At 40.3% G+C, this 23,355-nt stretch overlaps 1 protein-coding gene and 1 pseudogene across 1 annotated transcript; both read right to left on the bottom strand.

Annotated features, from left to right (window-relative positions):
* Window positions 1-6,611: 6,611 nt before the first annotated feature.
* LOC134394240 (olfactory receptor 1F1-like) lies at window positions 6,612-7,559 on the bottom strand (annotated as a pseudogene).
* A 10,378-nt stretch (window positions 7,560-17,937) lies between these two features.
* On the bottom strand, window positions 17,938-21,768 carry LOC134394239 (olfactory receptor 1F1-like). Its single transcript, XM_063119507.1, has 2 exons — window positions 20,850-21,768; window positions 17,938-17,948 (listed from the first exon to the last, which is right to left on the bottom strand). The coding sequence occupies exons 1-2, from the start codon at window positions 21,766-21,768 to the stop codon at window positions 17,938-17,940; spliced, it is 930 nt and encodes a 309-aa protein (XP_062975577.1).
* Window positions 21,769-23,355: the final 1,587 nt, after the last annotated feature.

Here is a 23,355-nt window from a genome sequence, read left to right as displayed (position 1 = left end):
GGCCGGAGTGATAGACTTATGGGGATTTGGGGGGAAAGAGGTGGGGGCGGGGTGGGGGGTGGAGAGTTATGGTTGGGTGGGAGGGAGGGATTTGAAGGGGTTTTCATGCTTTTTACGTTTTTATGTATGTGAATTTGAGTTGCAGAACACATGGGATCGGAAGGATCATCAAAAGGCTGAATATGGATAAGAAAATAAAAATATCAACGCTCAATGTTAAAGGTCTGGGGGCAGTCGTGAAAAGGAGGAGAATTGAACAAATGTTAAATAGAGAAGGATCTGATATTATCCTACTGCAAGAAACACAGCAGGGAATGGATGGGGTAAATGAAATACGCATAAAATGGTCAGTTTATTATGAAAAGTCACTGGGGACTTCAAAAAAATGGAGTGGCTATATTGATTTCAAAAAGAAGTGGATTTATTTTAGACATTATAAAAAAGAATGATAATGGTAGATATCTTATGATAAAGGGTCAAAGAGAGCATCCCCAGCTCTCTATAGGGCAAAGAGAAGAAGATGCTAGCATCCCCGGCTCTCTATATGGCCTGGAGAAGAAGAGGCGAGCTTCCCCGGATCTCTATAGGGCCTGGAGAAGAAGAGGCGAGCATCCCCGGATCTCTATAGGGCCTGGAGAAGAAGAGGCGAGCATCCCCGGCTCTCTATATGGCCTGGAAAAGAAGAGGCAAGCATCCACGGCTCTCTATAGCGCTTGGAGAAGAAGAGGAGAGCATCCCCGGCTCTCTATAGGGCCTGGAGGAGGCGATCACTGCAGCATCCCCGGCTATCTATAGGCCCTGGACAAGAAGAGGAGATTGTCAACGGCTCTCTCTAGGGCCTGGAGAAGAAGAAACGAGCATCCCCGGCTCTCTATAGGACAGGAAAGTGGGCAGAAAAACTGCTTAATGTGCCTTAAGAGTAAGTAGCCAAACTGTTGTAACAAGCAAGTGATGAAGAGCTGAAATCAATGGGACTTAGGTTAGTTATGACAAACATTCACGTTGATTTCAATGGGATTTAAGTGGGACTAACTTCATCTGGATCCATCACTCTGTGATTTGTATATAAATTCAAGTCACTGGTTCAGTTTGACACATAGGGAAGTATGTAATGTTACTCCTGTGCATAGTAGACCCATTGAAATGAATGAAACTTAAGGTAGTCACAACTAATTTAAGTCCCAAACTCTTCAGATCTACTCTATGTAGGATTAACATTGGATGCTACCCTTGGCTAGCAGTGGGTTATGGCCACAATCCTAGACAGCTAAATGTATGAGGTGTAGCACTCATGCTATAGGAAATAGCCTGTCCAGCTTGTTCATGCCGTATGATTTTGTGTTTCCTTCCAGCTATAATGGGGGCTTGGATGATAGGTCCTTCTCAGTAACCATAATCATTCTTAGGACCTTGATAGATGACGGGTTAGTCCGGTGCGAGCCCCAGGCCCTCCCCTGTGCATCCAGATGACATACAGGGGATCCCTGGCTCAGGCAGGGGTAACCCTCCCTTGGCCCGGGATAACCAGCACCGCTCGTGGCCCAGCATTTCCTGTGGTCTTGGGCTGTGGTCTTGCTTTTCCTGGCAACCGCAATTACTTGTGAGTAGCCGGGAAAAGCGGCCATAGGAGCGCTGGGCCCTTTGGGGTAGGGGGAGAGATTGGGGTGGGGAGATCGCGCGGGGGGGAGCTAGGAACGTGGGGGGGAGAAGAAATTGGGGGGGGGAACCAGAGATCATGGGGGAAAGTGGAGATCGCTGGGAGAAAGTGGGGAATCGCAGGGACAAAAACAGGGATCGGGGGGTGGGGGTGGAATCATGGCCAGGGTGGGGAAATCAGGGGTGTGGGGAGCAGGGAACCCTTTTTAAAAAAACACTTACCATTGCTGGTGGTACACTCCTGTGCACCTGGCCCTTTAAGTCTAAAACAAAATGGTGGACGTGACGGGGCTTTCCTGTAGCCTGTCGTGTCTGACGTGTGGATAGGAGCGACAGCCCACGCTACTTGTAGTGCGGGCTGGCCCCTCCATACACTCGGATTTTCAGGTAGGTCTAGCAAGGCCCTTTGTGTCCCTTATTTTAATTCTTTGTATTAAAATTAACTTTTACATATTTATGGGCACCTTCTAGTGAAAACCTTTTAAGTATCTTTTTGTATTCCTCTCCAGGGCCTGGAGAGGAATAGGCGAGTACAGCAGCATCCTCGGCTCTCTATAGGGCCTGGAGAAAAAGAAGCGAGCATCCCCGGCTCTCTATAGGGCCTGGAGAAGAAGAGGCAAGCACTGCCGCATCCCCGGCTCTCTATAGGCAAAGCGTATACATTAGTTAATGTTTATGCCCCTAATGAGAGACATAGAGAGTTTTATATAGAATTATTTAAAGAAATAGAAGAGTTTAAGGAGGGATATGTTATTTTAGCTGGAGATTTTAATATGGTTATGGATAATAGATTGGACAGGTCAAACCCCACTAGTGCTGAAAAGAGAAATAATATTACTATATTGAATAAATTGGTAAAAGAAAAAGATTTTGTGGATTGTTGGTGTTTACTTAGCGGGGCGAATCCTGGGTTCTCATATTATTCTCCAGTTTATCATACATATTCTAGGATAGATCATATTTTTGTTTCAAAAGAGTTTGCAACTAAGGTCTGTAAAATGGAAACGGGGTAATTAAGGTAACAGATCACGCATTGCTAAGTTTAGAGTTTACAGTTAGGAAGAACTATAAAGAAGCGTTTAGGTGGAAAATGAATACAAAAATATTGAAATATAACAAAGTGGTAGAAAAAATGCAGAGGGAACTGTCAGAGACTTGGGAAATCAATGAAAAGGGAGGAACGGCAATGGCAGTTGTTTGGGATACCATGAAGGCAGTAACAAGAGGGATTTGTATTAGAGAAATGTGTAATTTAAGGAGGCAACAAGTTGCAGCGCAGGAAAAGTTGGAGGAAGAGATTAAGAATTTGGAGAAAGATTATTGGCAATTTAAAAATAAACATAAATTAATAGAAATACAAGCAAAGAAAAAAGAATTAGAGAATATAAATTTAGAGGAAGTTCAGAAAAATTAGATTTATATGAAAAGAGAGTACTTTGAAAATAGTAATAAAAATTCTAGATTGCTAGCCAGACTCACACAAAAGGAAAAAGCTAGGAATGGGATAGGAATATTGAAAGATAAGCAAGGGAATTATTGTCATATAATGAAGGGTAAAATAAAAAAAAATTCAAGAATTTTATCAAGAATTATATAAGGAAAAGGATACTCAAATATAGAAAAGTATATAAAGAAGGGAATAAAAATAGAACATAAAGAGTTAATGGAGAAGGTAATAATTCAAAGGGAAATTGAAGAGGTAATTGAGAATTTGAAAGTGGGTAAATCACCTGGGGTAGACGGTTCAGGACCGGAATATTATAAAGTTTTTAAAACGTTTTTAGTACCGAAATTATTGAAGTTGTATAATGCCATATTGGAAGGAGAGAGGACACCAGAATCATGGGAACATTCATTGATAATTTTAATTCCAAAACCAGATAAGGATTTGACTGTCCCTGATTCATATAGACCTATTTCACTAATAAATCAAGATGCTAATGAATTTTCAACTATTTTAGCAAAATGGTTAAATAAATTTATAGCTGAATATATAGGGGAAGACCAATGTGGATTTGTAGCAGGTAGACAAATGCACAATTTAGTGGGAAGAGTTTTAAATGTAATACAGGTGATAAAAAAGTCTAAAATTAAAGCGGGAATTTTGGCACTGGATATTTTTAAAGCTTTCGATTGTGTGAGCTGGCAGGCATTAAAGATGGTTTTAAATAAAATGGGATTTGGAAATAAATTTAAAGCTACAATAGAACAGTTATACTCTCAAAATACAGCTGTAGTGGTAGTGAACGACGGAGTTACGGATAAGATACGACTAGCCAGAGGGACAAGACAAGGATGTCCACTCTCGCCTGTCCTGTTTGTAATGGTTATGGAATTATTGGCAAATGCAATAAGAGATGATGGGGAGATAGAAGGACTAGGTGGTATTAAAAAAATAAAATTGAATTTGTTTGCGGATGATACTTTGCTAACTATTAAAAATCCAATAAGAAAGATGGAAAGAATTAAACAGCAATTGAGAGAATTTGAGGAAATTACTGGGTTAAGAATAAATTGGTCCAAATCAGAGATGATGTTATTTAATTATACTAAAAAGGAAGAGAAGGAATGGGAAGGAAAGGGAAGAGAAATGAGAGTCAAAGAACAGATTAGATATTTGGGAATTAAAATTACAAAAAATTTAGAGAGTTTAGAGAAGGAGAATTTAAATAGCTTTAAAAAAGAGATTTTAGTAAAATTGGAAAAATATAAAAGATTAAATTTATCCTGGTTTGGAAGAATAGCATTAATAAAAATGAAGATTTTAGCAATGATTAACTTTGTGTTCAGGATGTTACCAATAAAAATTTCAGAATTAGAGATAAAAAGTTGGCAAAATATTATAAACAATTATTGTAAAGGGGACAAGAAAGCGAGGGAAAATAAGAATATAAATGGTATTTAAGTCAAAAAAAGGGAGGATTGGGTCTCCCAAATATTAACCTATATTATGTAGCTAATAGGTTAAGACATATTGTGGAAGCAATTATAGGAGTAGGAGATTTAGATTGGATGGAGGATAAAACTAAAAGTAATATAGAGATGAAGTTGGAAAATGTATTCTTTAGGGAAGGAGGAAAAAAATGGGCTGAAAGTATAGGTAATCTGCTCTTGAGGTTTCACTGGGAAATTTGGAGTAAATATAAAGGGGAGTTGCTCTCAAGCAGCTCCCCTTTATCACCGGTAATAATGCTAAAGAATTTCCCGGAGGAATTAAAGAGTAGATTAAGTAAAGTTTTAATAGAAAAAAATAAAATGAAATTAAGGGAATGATTAAGAGAAATGAATACAAGAGAGGATTTGGAAGAGGTTTTAAAAGATAAAAAATTAACTTGGTTAAATTATTGGCAATTAGAACAGTGGACCGAAAAGTGGGTAAGAGAAAATGGAGATTGTAGAGAGTTGACAAAGTTTGAGGAATTAATAGTTAAAAAAGAAAATTATAAGGGAAAAAGAACAGCGTCAAAAGGGTTAATGAGTGAAATATATAGAATATTGTTGGAGAAAGGGTCGATGGATAGTTCAGGAAAAATGGTTTGGGAGACAGATTTGAATGTACAAATAGGACAACAGAGCTGGGAGGGACTATGGAAACAAAGAGCGTTGAGAAATATGTCAGTGAGAATAAAAGAGAATTATTTTAAAATTATATGGAGGTGGTACCTAACCCCGGTTAGATTAAATAAGATAAATAATCAGCACTCAGCAAATTGTTGGAGAGGATGTGGGGGGAAAGGAATGTATTTACATATGTGGTAGGAATGCAAATATGTACAAAAATTGTGGAAGATGGTGTTTTTGGCGATTGAAGAAATTGTGGGAATGAAGATAGAACGAACACCAAAAGTTGCATTACTGTCACTATTTGAAGATTTAAAATGTAAAAAAGAAATTAAGGAATTGATAACGAATTTGCTGACTGCAGCAAGATTGATTGTAGCTAGGAACTTGAAGATTCAAGGGGATTATTGTATTGAAGAATGGTACAAAGAAGTATGGAATACAGCTATTAATGATAAACTGACTTGTAATATTAAACTGAGAAGAGGTATAGCTAAAACAAATGATTTTGAAGGAATCTGGAAACAGTTCCTAATATTTGTGTTTTCTAAGGGAAGTGGGATACCACCAGCAGAAGAAAGTATGAGATTTTGGAATCAGGAATGAGATCCCGAGGTGGGGGGTGCACTTATATGTTAAGTTTGATTATTTATTTATTTAGTTAGTTAGTTACATTTATATACCGCCCCACAGCCGAAGCTCTCTGGGCGGTTCACAACATTTAAAAATAGTAAACATTAAAAGTATACAATTTAAAAACACACACACACACACACACACATAAAAAACAGTATAAAAACAACAGTTATATAGATATGATATTAATGTTATTCAACATTTATGTAGTATGTTGTTTTCTTTAATTGTAATGGTGTATGTTTAAGTATTGTAGAAAATAATAAAAAAAAAATTTTAAATGCTCGTCTGATGATGCTCATGGTGTTATTTCCTCCTTTTTATTCCGCATTTGCAATGATTCGACACAAGGTGTAGATCTGGAGAAGGCGTAGATCTGGTCCTAGTCACAGCTCCTACAATTAACTGCAGGAGTGCTTCCTCTGATATAGGCAGGCTTTCAATTAACTCTAGAACCATACTTCTGAAGGTCCATCTCCTCCTGAGTTAAAGGGCTTTTCTCTTTTTCCAAGAACTCACTTTGCACCTGTGACAAATGCCAAGTCCCTTACCCCAGTTCCAAGAACACATCCTGCATGTAAGCTAGCTCATAACAAATGCTAAACTACTCACTCCTATAAAATACAATAAATGCTTTTCAATCTTATATATACAACATTACAACCTTATACATGCTATGTAACAGTAGTAGTAACAGTAGCAGTAGCAATAGTAGTAATACCATTGTCTGTAGAAACATCGCTCTCTTTTCTAGCACCTTACTTCCTCAGAAAATCTCTGATCCTGCCAAAAAATCTTGCCATAGCTGCCTTTATGTCTCGGTTCCTCAGACTATAGATAAAGGGGTTTAGCATGGGAGTCACCACTGCATACAAGAGAGAGATAAAGGTGCCTTTTTGAGCTGAATAAGCAGAGGTAGGCTGGAAATAAAGGCAGCTGATGGTTCCATAGAACAAGACCACTATAGCCAGATGAGACCCACAAGTGGAGAAGGCCTTGCGCTTTCCAGCAGTAGTTGGGACCTTCATGATTGCACAGAATATCCGTGTATAAGAGATGATGATGAGAACGAAGGGTCCTAGAATGTCCAACACACCCTTCGTCTGTGCCAGGACCTTTATGAGCTTCGTGTCAGAACAGGAGAGTTCCAGAAGAGGGTAGATGTTACAGAAGAGGTAGGGGATCTCCCAAGGCGTGCAGAAAGAAAGACGTGATATCAGAAGTGTGTAGAGCAAGGAGTGGAGAGCGGAAATGATCCAGGATCCAGATGCTAGTAGGAGGCAGCACTTGTGGCTCATCACTACAGATTAGTGCAACGGGTGGCAGATGGCCACGTAGCGGTCATAAGCCATGCAGGCCAAGAGGAAGTTATCAGTGTTGCCAAAGGTCAAGAAGAAATACATCTGGGTCAAACACCCCCTGTAGGAAATGGTCTTGGTCTGAGACATCAAATTCACCAGTATCTTGGGAACAATGGTAGAAACCATAATGGTGTCAACCAAGGAGAGGTGGCTGAAGAAGAAGTACATAGGGGTGTGAAAGAGGTGGTCTTCAAAGCGGATAAGTAGGAGAATCAGGAGATTTCCCAGTACAGCCAACAGGTAGATGAAGAAGAAAAGCAGGAAGAGGAGAACCTTGTATTCAGGTTGGGTGGAGATACCCAAAAGGACAATTTCAGAGGTCCTTGTTTGGTTCTGGCTCACCATTGAAAAAGGAAAGAGAGATGAAGATGCAATCGAACTGGTGCTGCCATGTTCCCAGTAGTCCGCTGGATGAAATGAGAAGAGAGACAGATGAACCTTATTTGTTTGTTTTTCATGGAGATCTCAGGTTGATTGGTTTTGTTTCTTTGCAGCTGGCTCTATTTTTATGATTACAGATTCCTATTAAGAAAATGTAGCAGTCAAGCAGAGAGTGGGAAAGACATACATAAATAAATAAACAAACAAACAGGAATTAGAACAAATAAATGTCGCTTTCATATATACTTGCAGTAACATGTAGGAGTCATTTCCCTGAGGCATGATTAAATTTAATGCATTTTTATCCTGCCTTTCTCTTATTATTAGGCCGCCTTGAGGCCCAGTATTGGGCAAAAGGCAGGATATTAATAATAATAATAATAATAGCTCTGAAGGAGCCCCGCATGTGCATACTGAATAAGTATGTGAATACTAAAAGCTACAATGCGTGGATATTTTCTTTTGTGCACTGGTCATCATGTAACCCTCTCCAGCAGTATGAGAGTGAGGGGGAAAGACCCAACCACTCATGTTTCTGATATTCTTATGTATATTACTGCCACGTGAGATTCTACATCAGGGAAATGACTCCTTATGTCCTGGAAACACACACGAAGGGGTGGAGGAAGGATGGGGAGCTTTATTCATCTTTAAAGGGCCTAATTCTCTGCTTCATTCATATGATGGCCATTGGATTAACAAATGTGATTAACAAATGGAAGCTCAGGCATAGTTTCCACAAATGGCTGAAGAGGTGGCAAATATGGGACTGGGGTTGTACCAATTCTGTTTACAAGTGTCTGAACCCCTAATCCTGCACACACTTTCCTGTAAGTAAAGCTCCCTTCACCACCCTGGTGCCCTCTAGATGTGTTGAACTACAGTTCTCATCATCCCCAGCCAACTGGGCATGATGAGAGTTGTAGTCCAAGACATTTGGATTTCACCAGGGGGGGATCTGCACGTCGCTCCCAGAGCGCTTCTATGCGACCCCAGTGCACCCCGAAAATGATAGTCTGACTTCCCTGTAAAAGAAACAACGAAGAGCCGTCCATGCCGCCGCCGCCGCCGCCGATGACGAGGAGAGCTCTCCGCCAGCGAGGAGAGCTCGGCAAAAGAAGGCAGGGTGAAGAGCGGAAGAAGCTCTCTACCCCGCCTTCTTTTCCCGAGCTCTCCTCTCTTCTTTTACAGGGAAGTCAGACTATCATTTTCGGGGTGCACTGGGGTGGCATAGAAGCGCTCTGGGAGCGACGTGCGGATCCCCTCCAGAGCGAAGGCTTCCATGTGGTATTACACTGTAGATGTTCCTCCAAGCAAAAAGAAAAAAGAAAAGAAAAATCTGTGCATGTAGAAAGAAGGGTTCTTCAAGCCAAGTTTTCTCCTTTATTTGTTACTTTTCTAGGTGTAGGAAACATTTTCATATGGGGAAACATTCAGTTTCTCTGCAGTCTGAGTTCTGAAGGAGTACATCTTATCAGTCACTCCCAGGTGCCAAGTGTAATCCAACATAGTTGACCACACAAAGGCATGTTTAGAAAATGTGCTTCATCTCACCCATTCAGTCACCCTTCCTTTGCCTGATCCTTAAGTAGAAATATAACCCCATCTAGAACTGATCACACCCCATTAACATCCCATATTGATCTGCCTGCACTTTAAGGGCATTGCTGGAGCCTTTCTCCAAATCCCTCTTTACTGGAAGTGAGATTGAAGTCAACGTTGGAATGGATATTCTCTTTCAGTTGTGACACCCCAGTTGTAGAATGCCCACCATAAGAAGGCATATCTGGCAACAGCCCTCTGTACCTTTTTGGTGCCAGACCAAAGTCTTTTTTTTTAATTTCCTCTGACATTTTAAAGATTATTAATGGTTTAATTTGTTTTTAGCTGTGTATATTTATTGTTTTATATTGGTTGTATGATTTTATCTGTACGCCGCCCTGAGATCCTTGTGATATACAGTGGGATACAAATGTCTTAATAAATAAATAAGATAATTCATTGGCTCTTTTTATCTGCTGTGTGTGCTGATATTTTATGAGCTGTATTTCTAAATGGGTTTTGTATTTTTAAATCTCAAACTTGATCCAATGATAGAGATGAGCGTCATCAGTACACGGATAACAGCTCACCACAAACCTTCAGTAGAATTCAGGATTCAAAAAGTCCTTGGGACTCACTTGGTTAGGAGCTGGTCATTCCCCAAAGATGGTGCATCCTCCTTTGGACAAATTGGAATCTGTAGCTGATGGGAGATATTTTTACTCCAGTCTGGGAAGAAAGGATTTAAGCTAGCTTGGAAACTGTGATTCTTGTTTCCTTCCTCTTTTTGTATAGATGAAAACTTCGTGAAGTATAAGGTCATCATTAACAAAAGGCTTCCTCCATGTCAGAGGTTCTCTGCTCCTTGCAATTCTGAATGGAGAATATATTAATTGTTGTGTCATCTCCAAAGAGTAAAGAGGCCTTTTTAACCACTGAAAGCAATGGGTTACAGCAATGACACAGACCTGTCTGTAAGGATCTGTGTTGTTTCATTGGGCCAGGGAATAATTCCCAGTGCATAGTTGATGTTGGAGATAGTTCCAGAGGGAGCTTGTTAACTCAAGCATTTTCCCACCACCACAGTTTCACCAGCACAAATCTTATTTTTTTTTAAATATAATTTTATTTTTCTACAATACTTAAACATACACATTACATCCTCTCATAAAGAAAAACAACAACAACATACTACATAATATTGAAACGTTGAATACATAATATCTTATCTAAATACATAAGGGCAAAAAGGAGGAACCTGGGAACTACAGACCAGTCAGTCTGACATCCATCCCTGGGAAAATTCTGGAGCAGATTATAAAGAAGTCAATCTGTAAACACCTTGAAATCAATGCAGTGATTACTAGAAGCCAACATGGATTTGTCAGGAACAAATCCTGTCAGACTAATTTGATCTCATTTTTTGATAGGATAACCTCCCTTGTGGACTGTGGGAATGCTGTGGACGTCATATATCTTGACTTCAGCAAAGCTTTTGACAAAGTACCACATGACATTCTGATTAACAAACTAGCTAAAAGTGGGCTAGATGGAACAACTATTAGGTGGATCCACAGTTGGCTACAGAATCGGACTCAAAGAGTACTTATCAATGGAACCTTCTCAAACTGGGGACAGGCAACGAGTGGGGTGCCGCAGGGCTCAGTCCTGGGCCCAGTGCTCTTCAACATTTGTATTAATGATTTGGACGAGGAGGTGCAGGGAACGCTGATCAAATTTGCAGATGACACCAAATTGGGTGGGATAGCTAATACCCTGGAAGACAGAAACAAACTTCAAAGTGATCTTGATAGGCTGGAGTGCTGGGCTGAAAACAACAGAATGAAATTTAATGGGGATAAATGCCAAGTTCTACATTTAGGGAATAGAAACCAAATGCACAGTTACAAGATGGGGGACACTTGGCTCAGCAATACTGCAAACGAGAAAGATCTTGGAATTGTTGTAGATCACAAGATGAATATGAGCCAACAGTGCGATATGGCTGCAAGAAAGGCAAATGCTATTTTGGGCTGCATTAATAGAAGTATAGCTTCCAAATCACGTGAGGTACTGGTTCCTCTCTATTCGGCCCTGGTTAGGCCTCATCTAGAGTATTGCGTCCAGTTCTGGGCTCCACAATTCAAGAAGGACGCAGACAAGCTGGAGCGTGTTCAGAAGAGGGCAACCAGGATGATCAGAGGTCTAGAAACAAAGCCCTATGAAGAGAGACTGAAAGAACTGGGCATGTTTAGCCTGGAGAAGAGAAGATTGAGGGGAGACATGATAGCAGTCTTCAAATACTTAAAAGGTTGTCACACAGAGGAGGGCCAGGATCTCTTCTCGATCCTCCCAGAGTGCAGGACACGGAATAACGGGCTCAAGTTAAAGGAAGCCAAATTCCGGCTGGACATCAGGAAAAACTTCCTGACTGTTAGAGCAGTGCGACAATGGAATCAGCTACCTAGGGAGGTTGTGGGCTCTCCCACACTAGAGGCATTCAAGAGGCAGCTGGACAACCATCTGTCAGGGATGCTTTAGGGTGGATTCCTGCATTGAGCAGGGGGTTGGACTCGATGGCCTTGTAGGCCCCTTCCAACTCTGCTATTCTATGATCTATGATTCTATGATAATCAAAATTAACATAGAAGTGCACCCCCCACCTCGGGATCTCATTCCTGATTCCAGAATCTCATACTTTCTTCTGCTGGTGGTTTCCCACTTCCTTTAGAAAACACACATATTAGGAACTGTGTCCAAATTCCTTCAAAATCATTTGATTTAGCTATACCTCTTCTCCATTTAATATTACTTGTCAATTTATCATTAATAGCTATATCCCATACTTCTTTATACCATTCTTCAATAGAATATTCCCCTTGAATCTTCCAGTTCCTAGCTACAATCAATCTTGCTGCAGTCAACAAATTCGTTATCAGTTCCTTAATTTCCTTTTTACATTTAAAATCTTCTTCAAATAGTGACAGCAATGCAACTTTTGGTGTTCGTTCTATCTTCATTTCCACAATTTCTTCAATCTCCAAAAACACCATCTTCCACAATTTTTGAACATAGTTACATTCCCACCACATATGCAAATACGTTCCTTTAACCCCACAACCTCTCCAACAATTTCCTGATTGCTGATTGTTTATCTTATTCAATCTAACCGGAGTTAGGTACCACCTCCATACAATTTTAAAATAATTCTCTTTTATTCTTACTGACATATTTCTCAACGCTCTTTGTTTCCATAATCCCTCCCAACCCTGTTGTCCTATTTGTACCTTCAAATCTGTCTCCCAAACCATTTTACCTGAATTATCCACCATCCCTTTCTCCACCAATATTCTATATATTTCACTCATCAACCCTTTTAACACTGTTCTTTTCTCCCTTTCATTTTCTTTCTTAACTATTAGTTCCTCAAACTTCGTTAATTCTCTACAATCTCCATTATCTCTTACCCACTTTTTTGTCCACTGTTCTAATTGCCTATAATTTAACCAAGTTAATTTTTTATCCTTAAGAACCTCTTCCATATCCTCTCTTGTGTTCATTCCTCTTAACCATTCCCTTAATTTCATTTTATTTTTTTCTATTAAAACTTTACTTAATCTACTCTTTAATTCCTCCGGGAAATTCTTCAACATTATTACCGGTGACAAAGGAGAGCTGCTTGGAAGCAGCTCCCCTTTATATTTACTCCAAATTTCCCAGTGAGACCTCAGAAGCGGGTTATTTATACTTTCCACCCATTTTTTTTCCTTCCATAAAAAATACATTCTCCAAATTAGTCTCTATATTACTTGTAGTTTTATCTTCCATCCAATCTAATTCCCCTAATCCTATAATTGCCTCCACAATATGTCTTAATCTATTAGCTACATAGTATAATTTAATATTCGGGAGACCCAATCCTCCCTTTTTTTGGCTCAAATACCATTTACTTTTATTTACCCTCGCTTTCTTATTACCATTACAATAATTATTTATAATCCTTTGCCAACTTTTTAACTCTAATTCTGAGATTTTTATTGGTAGCATCCTAAACACAAAATTAATCTTTGCTAAAATCTTCATTTTTATTAATGCTATTCTTCCAAACCAAGATAAATTTAACCTTTTATATTTCTCCAATTTTGCTAAAATCTCTTTTTTTTAACACATTTAAATTCTCTTTCTCTAAACTCTCTAACTTCTGCGTAATTTTTATTCCCAAATATCTAATCTGATTCTTAACTCTCAATTCTCTTCCCTTTTCTTCCCAATCCTTCTCTTCCTTTTTAGTATAATTAAACAACATCATTTCTGATTTAGACCAATTTATTCTTAACCCCGTGATATCCTCAAATTCTCTCAGTTGCTGTTTAATTCTCCCCATCTTCTCTATTGGATTTTTTACCATCAACAACGTGTCATCTGCAAACATATTCAATTTAATTTCTTTCCTACTACCTATTCCTTCAATCTCCTCATCTTCTCGTATTGCATTCGCCAATAATTCCATTACCATTACAAATAGGACTGGTGAGAGCGGACATCCTTGCCTTGTCCCTCTGGCTAGTCGTATCTTATCTGTCACACCATCATTCACTACCACTACGGCTGTATTTTGAGAGTATAACTGTTCTATTATAGCTTTAAATTTATTTCCAAACCCCATTTTATTTAAAACCATCTTTAAAGCTTGCCAGCTCAAACAATCAAAAGCCTTAAAAATATCCAGTGCCAGAATTCCCGCTTTAACCCTAGACTTATTTATCACCTGTATTACATTTAATACTCTTCCCACTAAATTAGACATCTGTCTACCTACTACAAATCCACATTGGTCCTCCCCTATATATTCCTCTATAAATTTATTCAACCGCCTTGCTAAAAGAGTTGAAAAAATCTTAGCATCTTGGTTTATTAATGAAATAGGGACAGTCAAATCTTTATCTGGTTTTGGTATTAAAATTATTAATGAATGTTCCCATGATTCTGGTGTTCTTTCCCCTTCCAATATGGAATTATACAAATTCAATAATTTTGGTACTAAAATTCTTTTAAAAACCTTATAATATTCTGGGCCTAGACCATCTACCCCTGGTGATTTACCCGGCTTCAACTTCTCAATTACTTCTTCTACTTCTCCTTGAGTTATTACCTTTTCCATTAACTCTTTATGCTCTATTTTTATTCTCTTCTATATATACTTTTCTATATAATCTTCCAACTTTTGTTTTTGAGTATCCTTTCCCTTATTCAATTCTTGATAAAACTCCTGAAAAATCTTAACTTTATCCTTCATTGTATGACAATACTTCCCTTGTTTATCCTTCAGAATCCCTATCCCATTCCTGGCTTTTTCTTTTTGTGAGTGTCTGGCAAGCAATCTAGAATTTCTATTACTGTTTTCAAAATACTCCCTTTTCATATATATTAAAAAATTTTGAACCTCCTCTAAATTTAAATTTTCTAATTGTTTTTTCTTTGCTTGTATTTCTATTAATTTATACTTATTTTTAAATTGCCAATAATCTTTCTCCATTTTCTTAATCTCTTCCTCCAATTGTTCCTGCTCTGCTACTTGTTGCCTCCTTAAATTACACATTTCTCTAATACATATCCCTCTTGATACTGCCTTCATGGTATCCCAAACTACTGCCCTTGACGTTCCTCCCTTCTCATTAATTTCCCAAGACTCTGTCAATTCTCTTTGCATTTTTTCTACCACCTTATTATACTTCAAAAGTTTTGTGTTTAGTTTCCACCTAAACGCTTCTTTATAATTCTTTTTAACTGTAAACTCTAAACTTAACAATGCATGGTCTGTTACCTTTATTACCCCCATTTCCATTTTACATACCTTACTTGCAAACTCTTTTGAAACCATTATATAATCTATTCTAGAGTATGTCTGATGAACTGAGGAGTAATAAGAAAATCCCGAATTCGATCCATTCAGTAAACGCCAACAATCTACATAATCTTTTTCTTTTACTAGTTTATTTAATATAGTAATATTATTTCTTTTTTCCACATTTGTGGGGTTTCATCTATCTACTCTATTATCTATTACCATATTAAAATCCCCAGCTAAAATAAGATATCCTTCCCTAAACTCCTCTATTTCATTAAATAAATCCATAAAAAACTCTCTGTGTCTCTCATTAGGGGCATAAACATTAACTAATGTATATTGTTCATTTTCAATTTGCCCCTTTATCATAAGATATCTACCATTATCATCCTTTTTTACAGTTTTCCTCTATAATTTGCTCCTCCCACTCTATGGATCCTTTCATAGTCTTTTATATCCACAGTCTTTTATATCCAAAATATCACAGTCTTTTATATCCAAATCTGGCATCATATCGTTGAACCACTTCAAAACTATTTTTCTCAACTCCTCTGCTGGTTCTTCAACAAATTGTTTAATTCGTACATTACAACAACGATCCTGATCTTGAAGCTGGATCAACTTTAGATCTTGATCTTGAAATTTCACCTCACAACTTTTTTCAAAGACATCCTGTTTTTTAACAAGTGCTTTTACTTCCACATCCAGCTTCTTTATATCTCTGTCATTCTACGCGATCTTATCTGCAAGCACCCTCATCCTTGCTGCTGCGTTTTTTTCATTAACATCCATCTTCTTGCTCAATGTTGCAGTGCTGTCCAGAATCAGCTTCTTCAATTCTTCCAATACAGTTGAAATTGGCACCGTGCCAGATCCCTCTGCCATCTCGACAGATCCGTTACTTTCGCTTCCACTACTTTGTGAGACTTTTTCTACAGACACTTTCTCAAGACGGGCCAAATTATGATTAGAAGGATGAACTCTTTGCCAGGAAGCCTTCCCCGGTTTTTTTGTTTTTTTTTCAATTTTCTAACATTCAGCATGGATCTATTTTTAACTCTCAGTCAATGTCCCGTTTACTGTCCACACCGTCTCTCTTCCTACGCAGATAAACACTTTATTCTTCGGTGCTTTTTAAAGGGTGAATTTACTGCCAATTAAACCTTTCTCTCAGATTAGGAGTATATAAATCACCACTTTATCAGACTAGAAGACAGGAGAGCTCTAACGTTCCAAAGTTAGTTTCGTTTTCTTGCTCCCCCCTCCTTCCGTCTGTTTACAGCCAGAGAACGGGCTGCTTTCCTCCCTCCTTATTCTGAGTCTGCTTCCGAAAAACAGGATTTTCACCCTCTCTTAACAATCATAATCATCTTCCTTCATTTTCATTAACGACCCATGCCTTTTAAAATGAGATAATTAGCTTTTCAGATCCCCCCGATCAGGAGCCCTTAAGGAGAAACCTTACCCGCCATGGTGTCCGGCTCCGCCCCCCAGCACCAATCTTAACAGATGCTCCATCTGTATCAACTTGATGCTCAGAACAGATTTGACCAAAACAATCTGTCCTAAGGATGCAAAAAGGTGGAGGGAAAACCTTCAAGAATGATGCAAGAGTTACAAGAGTCCCTTTCATGGGTTTTTTTTTAACATGTTTGCATTTACAAATTTACAGGATGAGGTGAAATGTAAGTGATGTGATGGAATGAGATGGAATGAAACTAGGAGCCTTTCTACAAGCGTTTTTTATTATTATTATGCAATTGTGATTGTTCAATCATGGTAGGTTGCAGGTCCTTTACACAATATTGTCATCCTCCAGGACCTCTCCTGTGTTTTGCGGCCATTATTGCAAGGTCTTTTCTAAACTGGAGAAAGGTGCTATTTTTTTCTAAATGGCATCTGTAACACCATATGAAGCTCATGTAACTCTGCAATTCTGCTATACCACAGCACCACTTAGTGGTTGTATGATAGAACATACAGAAAAGCAGAGAAAGAAAAACTCCTGGGGGAAAATGTGTAACACAGCTGATCATAATCCTGCAAAAACTCCTAACACTACCATTGCATATTTGTTATCACGTAGTGCTAAGCTGAAAATTCTCAAGTGAGAACTTTTGGGTGAAATTTGGGGGAGGATTAAAGTGAAAGAGGGGGCACAACTGCCTCCCCTATTTTGCATTCAGGAAATGGGCTGCATGAATGTGAGGGATGGGAACAAAACTCATAGCACTCACCTGCACTCCTCCATCAGGGTCAGGGTCAGTCTCTCTAGTGTGGATCCCAAATCACACTCAGATCTTGAAGAAGGATCCAAGCCAAGAAAGGAAGCAGAGGAGGAAATTCCCCAAGAATCTCCAGGAGTCAAGGAGGAATCTTCCCAGGAGCTTATCAAACAGGAGGCCTAGGCTCAGAGATCATCTTCCCTTCCTCACTGCCCCAGGCTTTGTCAGAGGGGGAGGAAGCATCAGAGTTAACAGATCCCAGAGTCCCTTGCAGGGTCAAGCAGGCAGAGTTGAGAGGAGATTGGAGGCAGTCCAATAGACTCACTACTTATCAGAGGGTACAGCTTGAAGACACTCCCTGAAGGAGGGGATCAGGAAAAGCTTTCCAGGTACTGCAGGAAACCATCCATTTAGTTAATAGGCAACTGCTTTGCTTTGTTAGGCTAATTGAGCTTAGAAGATAGCTCCTAACATTCACACTCCCTTCAGGTGTGAAGAGTTGTCTATTTACTGAATAATTCTTTTGGGATTGCATGACAGACCTCTTTATTGTCTCACATCTCAGCATGAGGGCTTGGAATCATGACATCCTCCCAGAATGCACTCCTTCTACAATGCTCAGAACAATGCTAAGGTATGATGTAGTGTCCTTGCAAGGGGAATGGGGTTGCCTATGGTAGAGCACCACCACCACCCCCAAACTCCCAGAATGTCACTCAGAAGGATACTACATTGTGACTTAGTGCAGACTTTCTGGGGGAAGCAAATATGGCAACTTCCAACCTGGGAGGAGTGAATTTAGCATCCCAATCCTTGAAATACATCCTGACTTTGAATATAGCTAACATGCCTCCCACTTTTGCAGTGTGCACATAGTGCCATGAATTCGAGGGATTTTCATTCAGCACCAACATAATCCCAGTGTAATCAGTTGTCTTCTATACATGTGTACAAACTTGCGCACATTCCCAAGTTATGCATCCGTTGAGACCTTTTAGCATTGGCAATAGGATGTCTGGCAGGAGGAGCCCATGACACATTCATACACATAACAGTTTTTTTTTTTAATAACAGGCATTTTTATTAAACCCAAGCAAGAATTTAAAATGTACACTCATTAATCTGGGAAGTAACTTGGTAGAGTGTTGATGAATCAAAATAACCAAAACCATATACAGTACAATCATGCAAGAAACCTTCAACGGCTGCAGGGAGAACCATATTGCAGGGGAAATTAGTTTTGTTCTCTTCGAGGCTGAATCTGAGGGCTCCAGGGCTTAAAGCAGGCCACGGACATGTATGGACACAATCTGAGCTGATCTGGGATAGGCTTGTGAGTGTGAAGAGGTTGAGAGATGAGGATTAAGTAAATTGGATTCCCTAACACTCTTGGAAAGGCAAAAGAAAGTTCTTTCTATTATGACTTGAGGATTAACAAAACCACATTCTACAGCTTTTTAGAAGAAGATGCATGGTCTCTTGTAGCAAAAAAAGAAGAAAAGGGGGAAAAGGAAGAGAGAGAAAAGACAACAACCACCACAACCAAGAGTCCTGTGGTCCCTTTGAACTTTATTGTGGCATGAACATCCATAGGCAGGGATCGGGGGGGCGGGGGACATCATCAGGTGTAGGAAGTGAACAGAAAAGATGCTGAAAATCCTATATACTAACAGCAAAACCAAGTGCTTTTCTTTATGCCACCATCATTGATGCACAAAAGGAAGGCATCCGCAGTCTTGGAGGAGCCCCAAGGTTTGCAGGGAGGGAACCTCTAGGGAAAAATTGAGAGGGGCAAAGAGGACTGAGCATGCTCAGTGCCCATGGAATACTGGCTGACTCTTCGAGTGTGGAGACAGAAAACCAGGGGAGGGGGAGGGAAGGAAGTTCTTGGAGAGATTATAGATATAAATTTTACTATACTGGCAAAATGTTGTACAATTCTAACCTCTTTCCCTGGAGATTATAGATGTAAATTTTCATTAGACTGGCAATACGTTTTACAATGTTTAACATGTGATGACACAAGTATTGTATGGAACATTCCATAATTAAGAATATGTTATGATTCTTAGGGTAATGTGTACACTGCAAACTTTTATGGTGTTATACCGTTCATGGCTCCCCCACTACACCACACGCTGCAACTAAAGAACCCTGGGAATTGTAGTTTGGTGGTGGCACTGAGGATTCTGATTTTATTAGAATGTAAGCCTATGTGGCAGGGTCTTGCTATTTACTGTTTTACTCTGTACAGCACCATGTACATTGATGGTGCTATATAAATAATATTATTAATAATAATAATAATAATAATAATAATAATAATAATAAATCACCAACCCCTCTTATGGGGGGAGAAGAAATGACCATGAAGTTGTCTTGAACACATAGTTGGAACATGAATTTCAATGAGAACAGTTAACTCAGCAAAGGTCTGGGGAAAGATTGAGTGCTTATATACTGGCTGTCCCTGATTCACCAGTTGCAGGTGGGTCTGATTCTTCACCGGCTACAGCTGAGTCTTCCTCCACATGAATATACCCTTGCTCCTGAATAGAGTCTTTCTCCAGAGTAAATTCTGAATGAAAGGGCTTCCTGGCAGCCAAGCAGATGCTCCAAAAATATCTCTGAGGGCCTGTTTGCACATAACAACAACCAATAAGTTAAAAAATCTGATAGATCATCATGCATGAGTGGGGACAAGCAAGCACGCTGCCTACAGTGCACCCCCTCTTCTGCTTTTACCCTACAACTAGGGTGACCATATGGAAAAGAGGACTGGGCTCCTTTATGTTTAACAGCTGCATAGAAAAGGGAATTTCAGCAGGTGCCATTCGTATATATGCAGAACCTGATGAAATTCCCTCTTCATCACAACAGTTAAAGCTGCAGGAACCCTGCCCTCTTTTGTATCTGGTCACTCTAGTATAGCTCCTGCAGCTTTAACTGTTGTGATGAAGAAGGAATTTCACCAGGTACTGCATATGCATACAAATGACACCTGATAAAATTCCCTTTTCAATACAACTGTTAAAGCCTATAACCCACAGGCTTTTACCTCATGTGGAGCATGACATCTGAGCATAGACTGCTGGTTTTTTTAGGAGTTAACCCAACAACAAATGATGATTCACAGCTGGGTTGATTGCCTCCTAAACAACCCAGTGGTTCGGTTTCACATATTATACTTCATAGCCTACAATGGAGCCAATCGTGGGTTGTGCAGTGAAATGGAAGAGGCAAGCAACATACCCACTCGTTCTTGCTTGTGCACAACAACACATTCATTTTCAAAGTGATGAGTTGTCATTCCATGTGAACCAGCATTCCACCTGATCCTTCACCACCACTGGCACATTGGTGAGCTGTAGGATGAGGGAGGACAGTCAGGAATCACAGCAGGGCTCAGGATGGCATTGAAAAGGGTTCTTTGGGGCCTCAAGTGAGTCATTCCTGCAACAGGACTACTCAGATTGCCCTGACCCTTCTGTGAGAGCGGAGTTTGCTGAGGAATCCCAATTCTCCTCCTCGAAAGATGTCTCCCCTGGACTTGGGGTGGCTGGGAATCTGACAGAAACCAATTAAGGTCAGTCATGGCACTCTCAATAGTTTAGCGTTCTTGAATGATTCTCATCCTACCAACAAGTCTTCTCAAGGAAACCTTCATCTCCTGATTCCTGAGGGTGTAAATGAAGGGGTTCAGCATAGGAGTCACCACAGTGTACATGAGAGAAGCTACCATATTACTCTGACCTGAGTTCCTGGAGCTGGGCTGCAAGTAGACCCAACACAGAGTGCCATAGAAGAGGACTACCACAACCAGGTGAGAACCACACGTGGAGATGGCCTTGCGCTTCCCATTTGCAGATGGGACATTTCGAATTGTGTAGAAGATCCACACATAGGAAACCACAATGAGAACAAAAGGACCCAGCACATCCAAAAAGCCTTCAATTAGAGCTGTGGTCTCTACAACAGCTGTGTCTGAGCATGCTAGTCCCAGCAATGGGTAGAACTCACAGAAGAACTGAGGGATCTCCCGAGAAGAACAGAAGGAGAGATGGGACATCAGCAACGTGTACAGTAAAGAATGGAGAAATGCCAGGAGCCAACAACCAGCCACAAGGAAGAGGCAGCGCTTGTGGCTCATTCGTGTGGCATAGTGTAGTGGGTGGCAGATGGCCACATAGCGGTCATATGCCATAGTAGCCAGGAGAAAGCTGTCTGTATTGCCGAAAGCTATGTAGAAATACATCTGCGTCAAGCAGCCTCCATAAGAGATGGTCTTGACCTGGACAAGATGGTTCTGCAACATCTTGGGGACAATCACAGAGGCAAAGCCCACATCTGCCAAAGAAAGGTGGCTGAGGAAGAAATACATGGGTGTGTGGAGGAGGCAAGCATCAGACCGGATCAGCAGGACAATCAACAGATTCCCCAGAAGGATCAGCAGGTACATGGAGAGGAAGAGCAAGGCCAGGAGACGTCGGTGCTCTGGCTGGGTAGAAAGTTCCAGAAGGATGAATCCTGGTGAGCCCGTGTGGTTCTCTTTCCCCATGGCTCAGCTGTGAAAGAGAATCCAAGAGATATAGACATTTGGGACTGTCTGCTTGCTCAAACCAACCATCAGGGGACCAGAGTGCATGTATGGACAGATTGAGGGGGGGGGGGAGAGAAAGAGGGAAAGGGACAGTCAGCTCCATAGGTTAGTGACCCTCCCACCTGCACTGCAGTCTGGACCAAAGTGGGTGGTACATCTGCAGGGCTGCCATTTCTAGCTTGAATAAGCAGAGAAGGGGGAGATTTGAGTAAAGGCTCAAGGCATGGCCTCAGGGTGTAGGATGCAGATACCTTGGTAATGCTAAACAAGTAAGGATCTGAACAGTCTATGGAAAACTGCTGTGGCTCAGTGTTAGAGCAACTGCTTAGCATGCTGGAGCTCCCAAGTTCGCTCCCTGTGGGAATCTACACTGGTGTTATTCTAACGCTTTGAATGGGTTACTGTGATGCATAGCATCACGTGACCCTGGGTCTCCAATGTTGTAAATGAGTCATACTTACAGGTTCTGTTTCTTAGTTCCAGCGTGGCTGCAGATTCATGTGCCTTGTCCTACCGGTAATTCTCCTCTCGCAATCCAGAGCTGCTGAGTTTGCTCCGCCCACTTCCTGTTCTCCTTCCTTCGCCCCGTTTGCTATCTTATCTGCTACAGCAGATAAATCACACCAGCCTTATACTGTGCAGTCACTGACAATTGTATGCAAAGGACTCAGAAGTTTTCCACCTTAGAATCTGCTTTTATTGTGAAGTACTCCCATGCATCCTGCCTTAAAATTTGAATCAAATTGGGTCATCGGTTGATTTTTTATGATTTTTTAAAAAAACATTTCCCCCCTCTTTGCAAAGGAGCTGTAGCTCCCTGCAGGAGAATTAACAAGGGTCCAAAGCCCAAAACTCATGACCAGCGGGGCTTAAATGCGGCTGCTGCTAAAACTTTTCAATTTGGTCTCCCATCCAAATTCTGACCAGACCCAACCCTACTTAGCTTCAGCAAAGTGGCTAGTTGTTATGCATTCAGGCAATTCCCTGGGACTTGTGTTAAGATGTTTTGGGAGGGAGGGATTTGTGTGTGCTTAGCACTGCTAGCTAGGAATGAGGCAGGCAGTGGGCGGAGCAAACCCAGCAACGAAAGGATTTAACAATGTGCCCTGCAGTAACCTTACAGCTACAGAGAACCGATTCAGAGAACCACGTTAGAAAGGGACACTAGCAACATTATAAGACTAGTGTAGATCCGGCCCCTGGCAGCTCCAGGTACAGTTTCCCTATCTGAAACCTTTGGGAGCCAGTCAATGTAGGCAAAACTGAGATCAAAGGGCTCAAGGTCTGACTTGGTATAAAGCAACTTTCCCTGTTCCAATTTGCTTTGAGTTCCATGATGGAAGAAAGGCAGCTTATAAAAGCCCTGAATAAAATCAATAACCCACAGCTGAAAGAGAGTATTTTAAAAACATCTCTTATCCTTACTTTTTAAATACCTCATAATTATTAGAGATACAGGTGCTCTTGAGGAATAATTACATGTGATCTGAAATACTGAACTGGTTCACATGTCATGGCTACTCACAGTTTATTCATTTAAACCCT

This window comes from Elgaria multicarinata, chromosome 3 (genome assembly GCF_023053635.1).
Source record: "Elgaria multicarinata webbii isolate HBS135686 ecotype San Diego chromosome 3, rElgMul1.1.pri, whole genome shotgun sequence".
NCBI classification, from domain to species: domain Eukaryota; kingdom Metazoa; phylum Chordata; class Lepidosauria; order Squamata; family Anguidae; genus Elgaria; species Elgaria multicarinata.
Note: the sequence above shows the minus strand (reverse complement) of the source record. Positions and strands in the feature narration are given on the sequence as shown.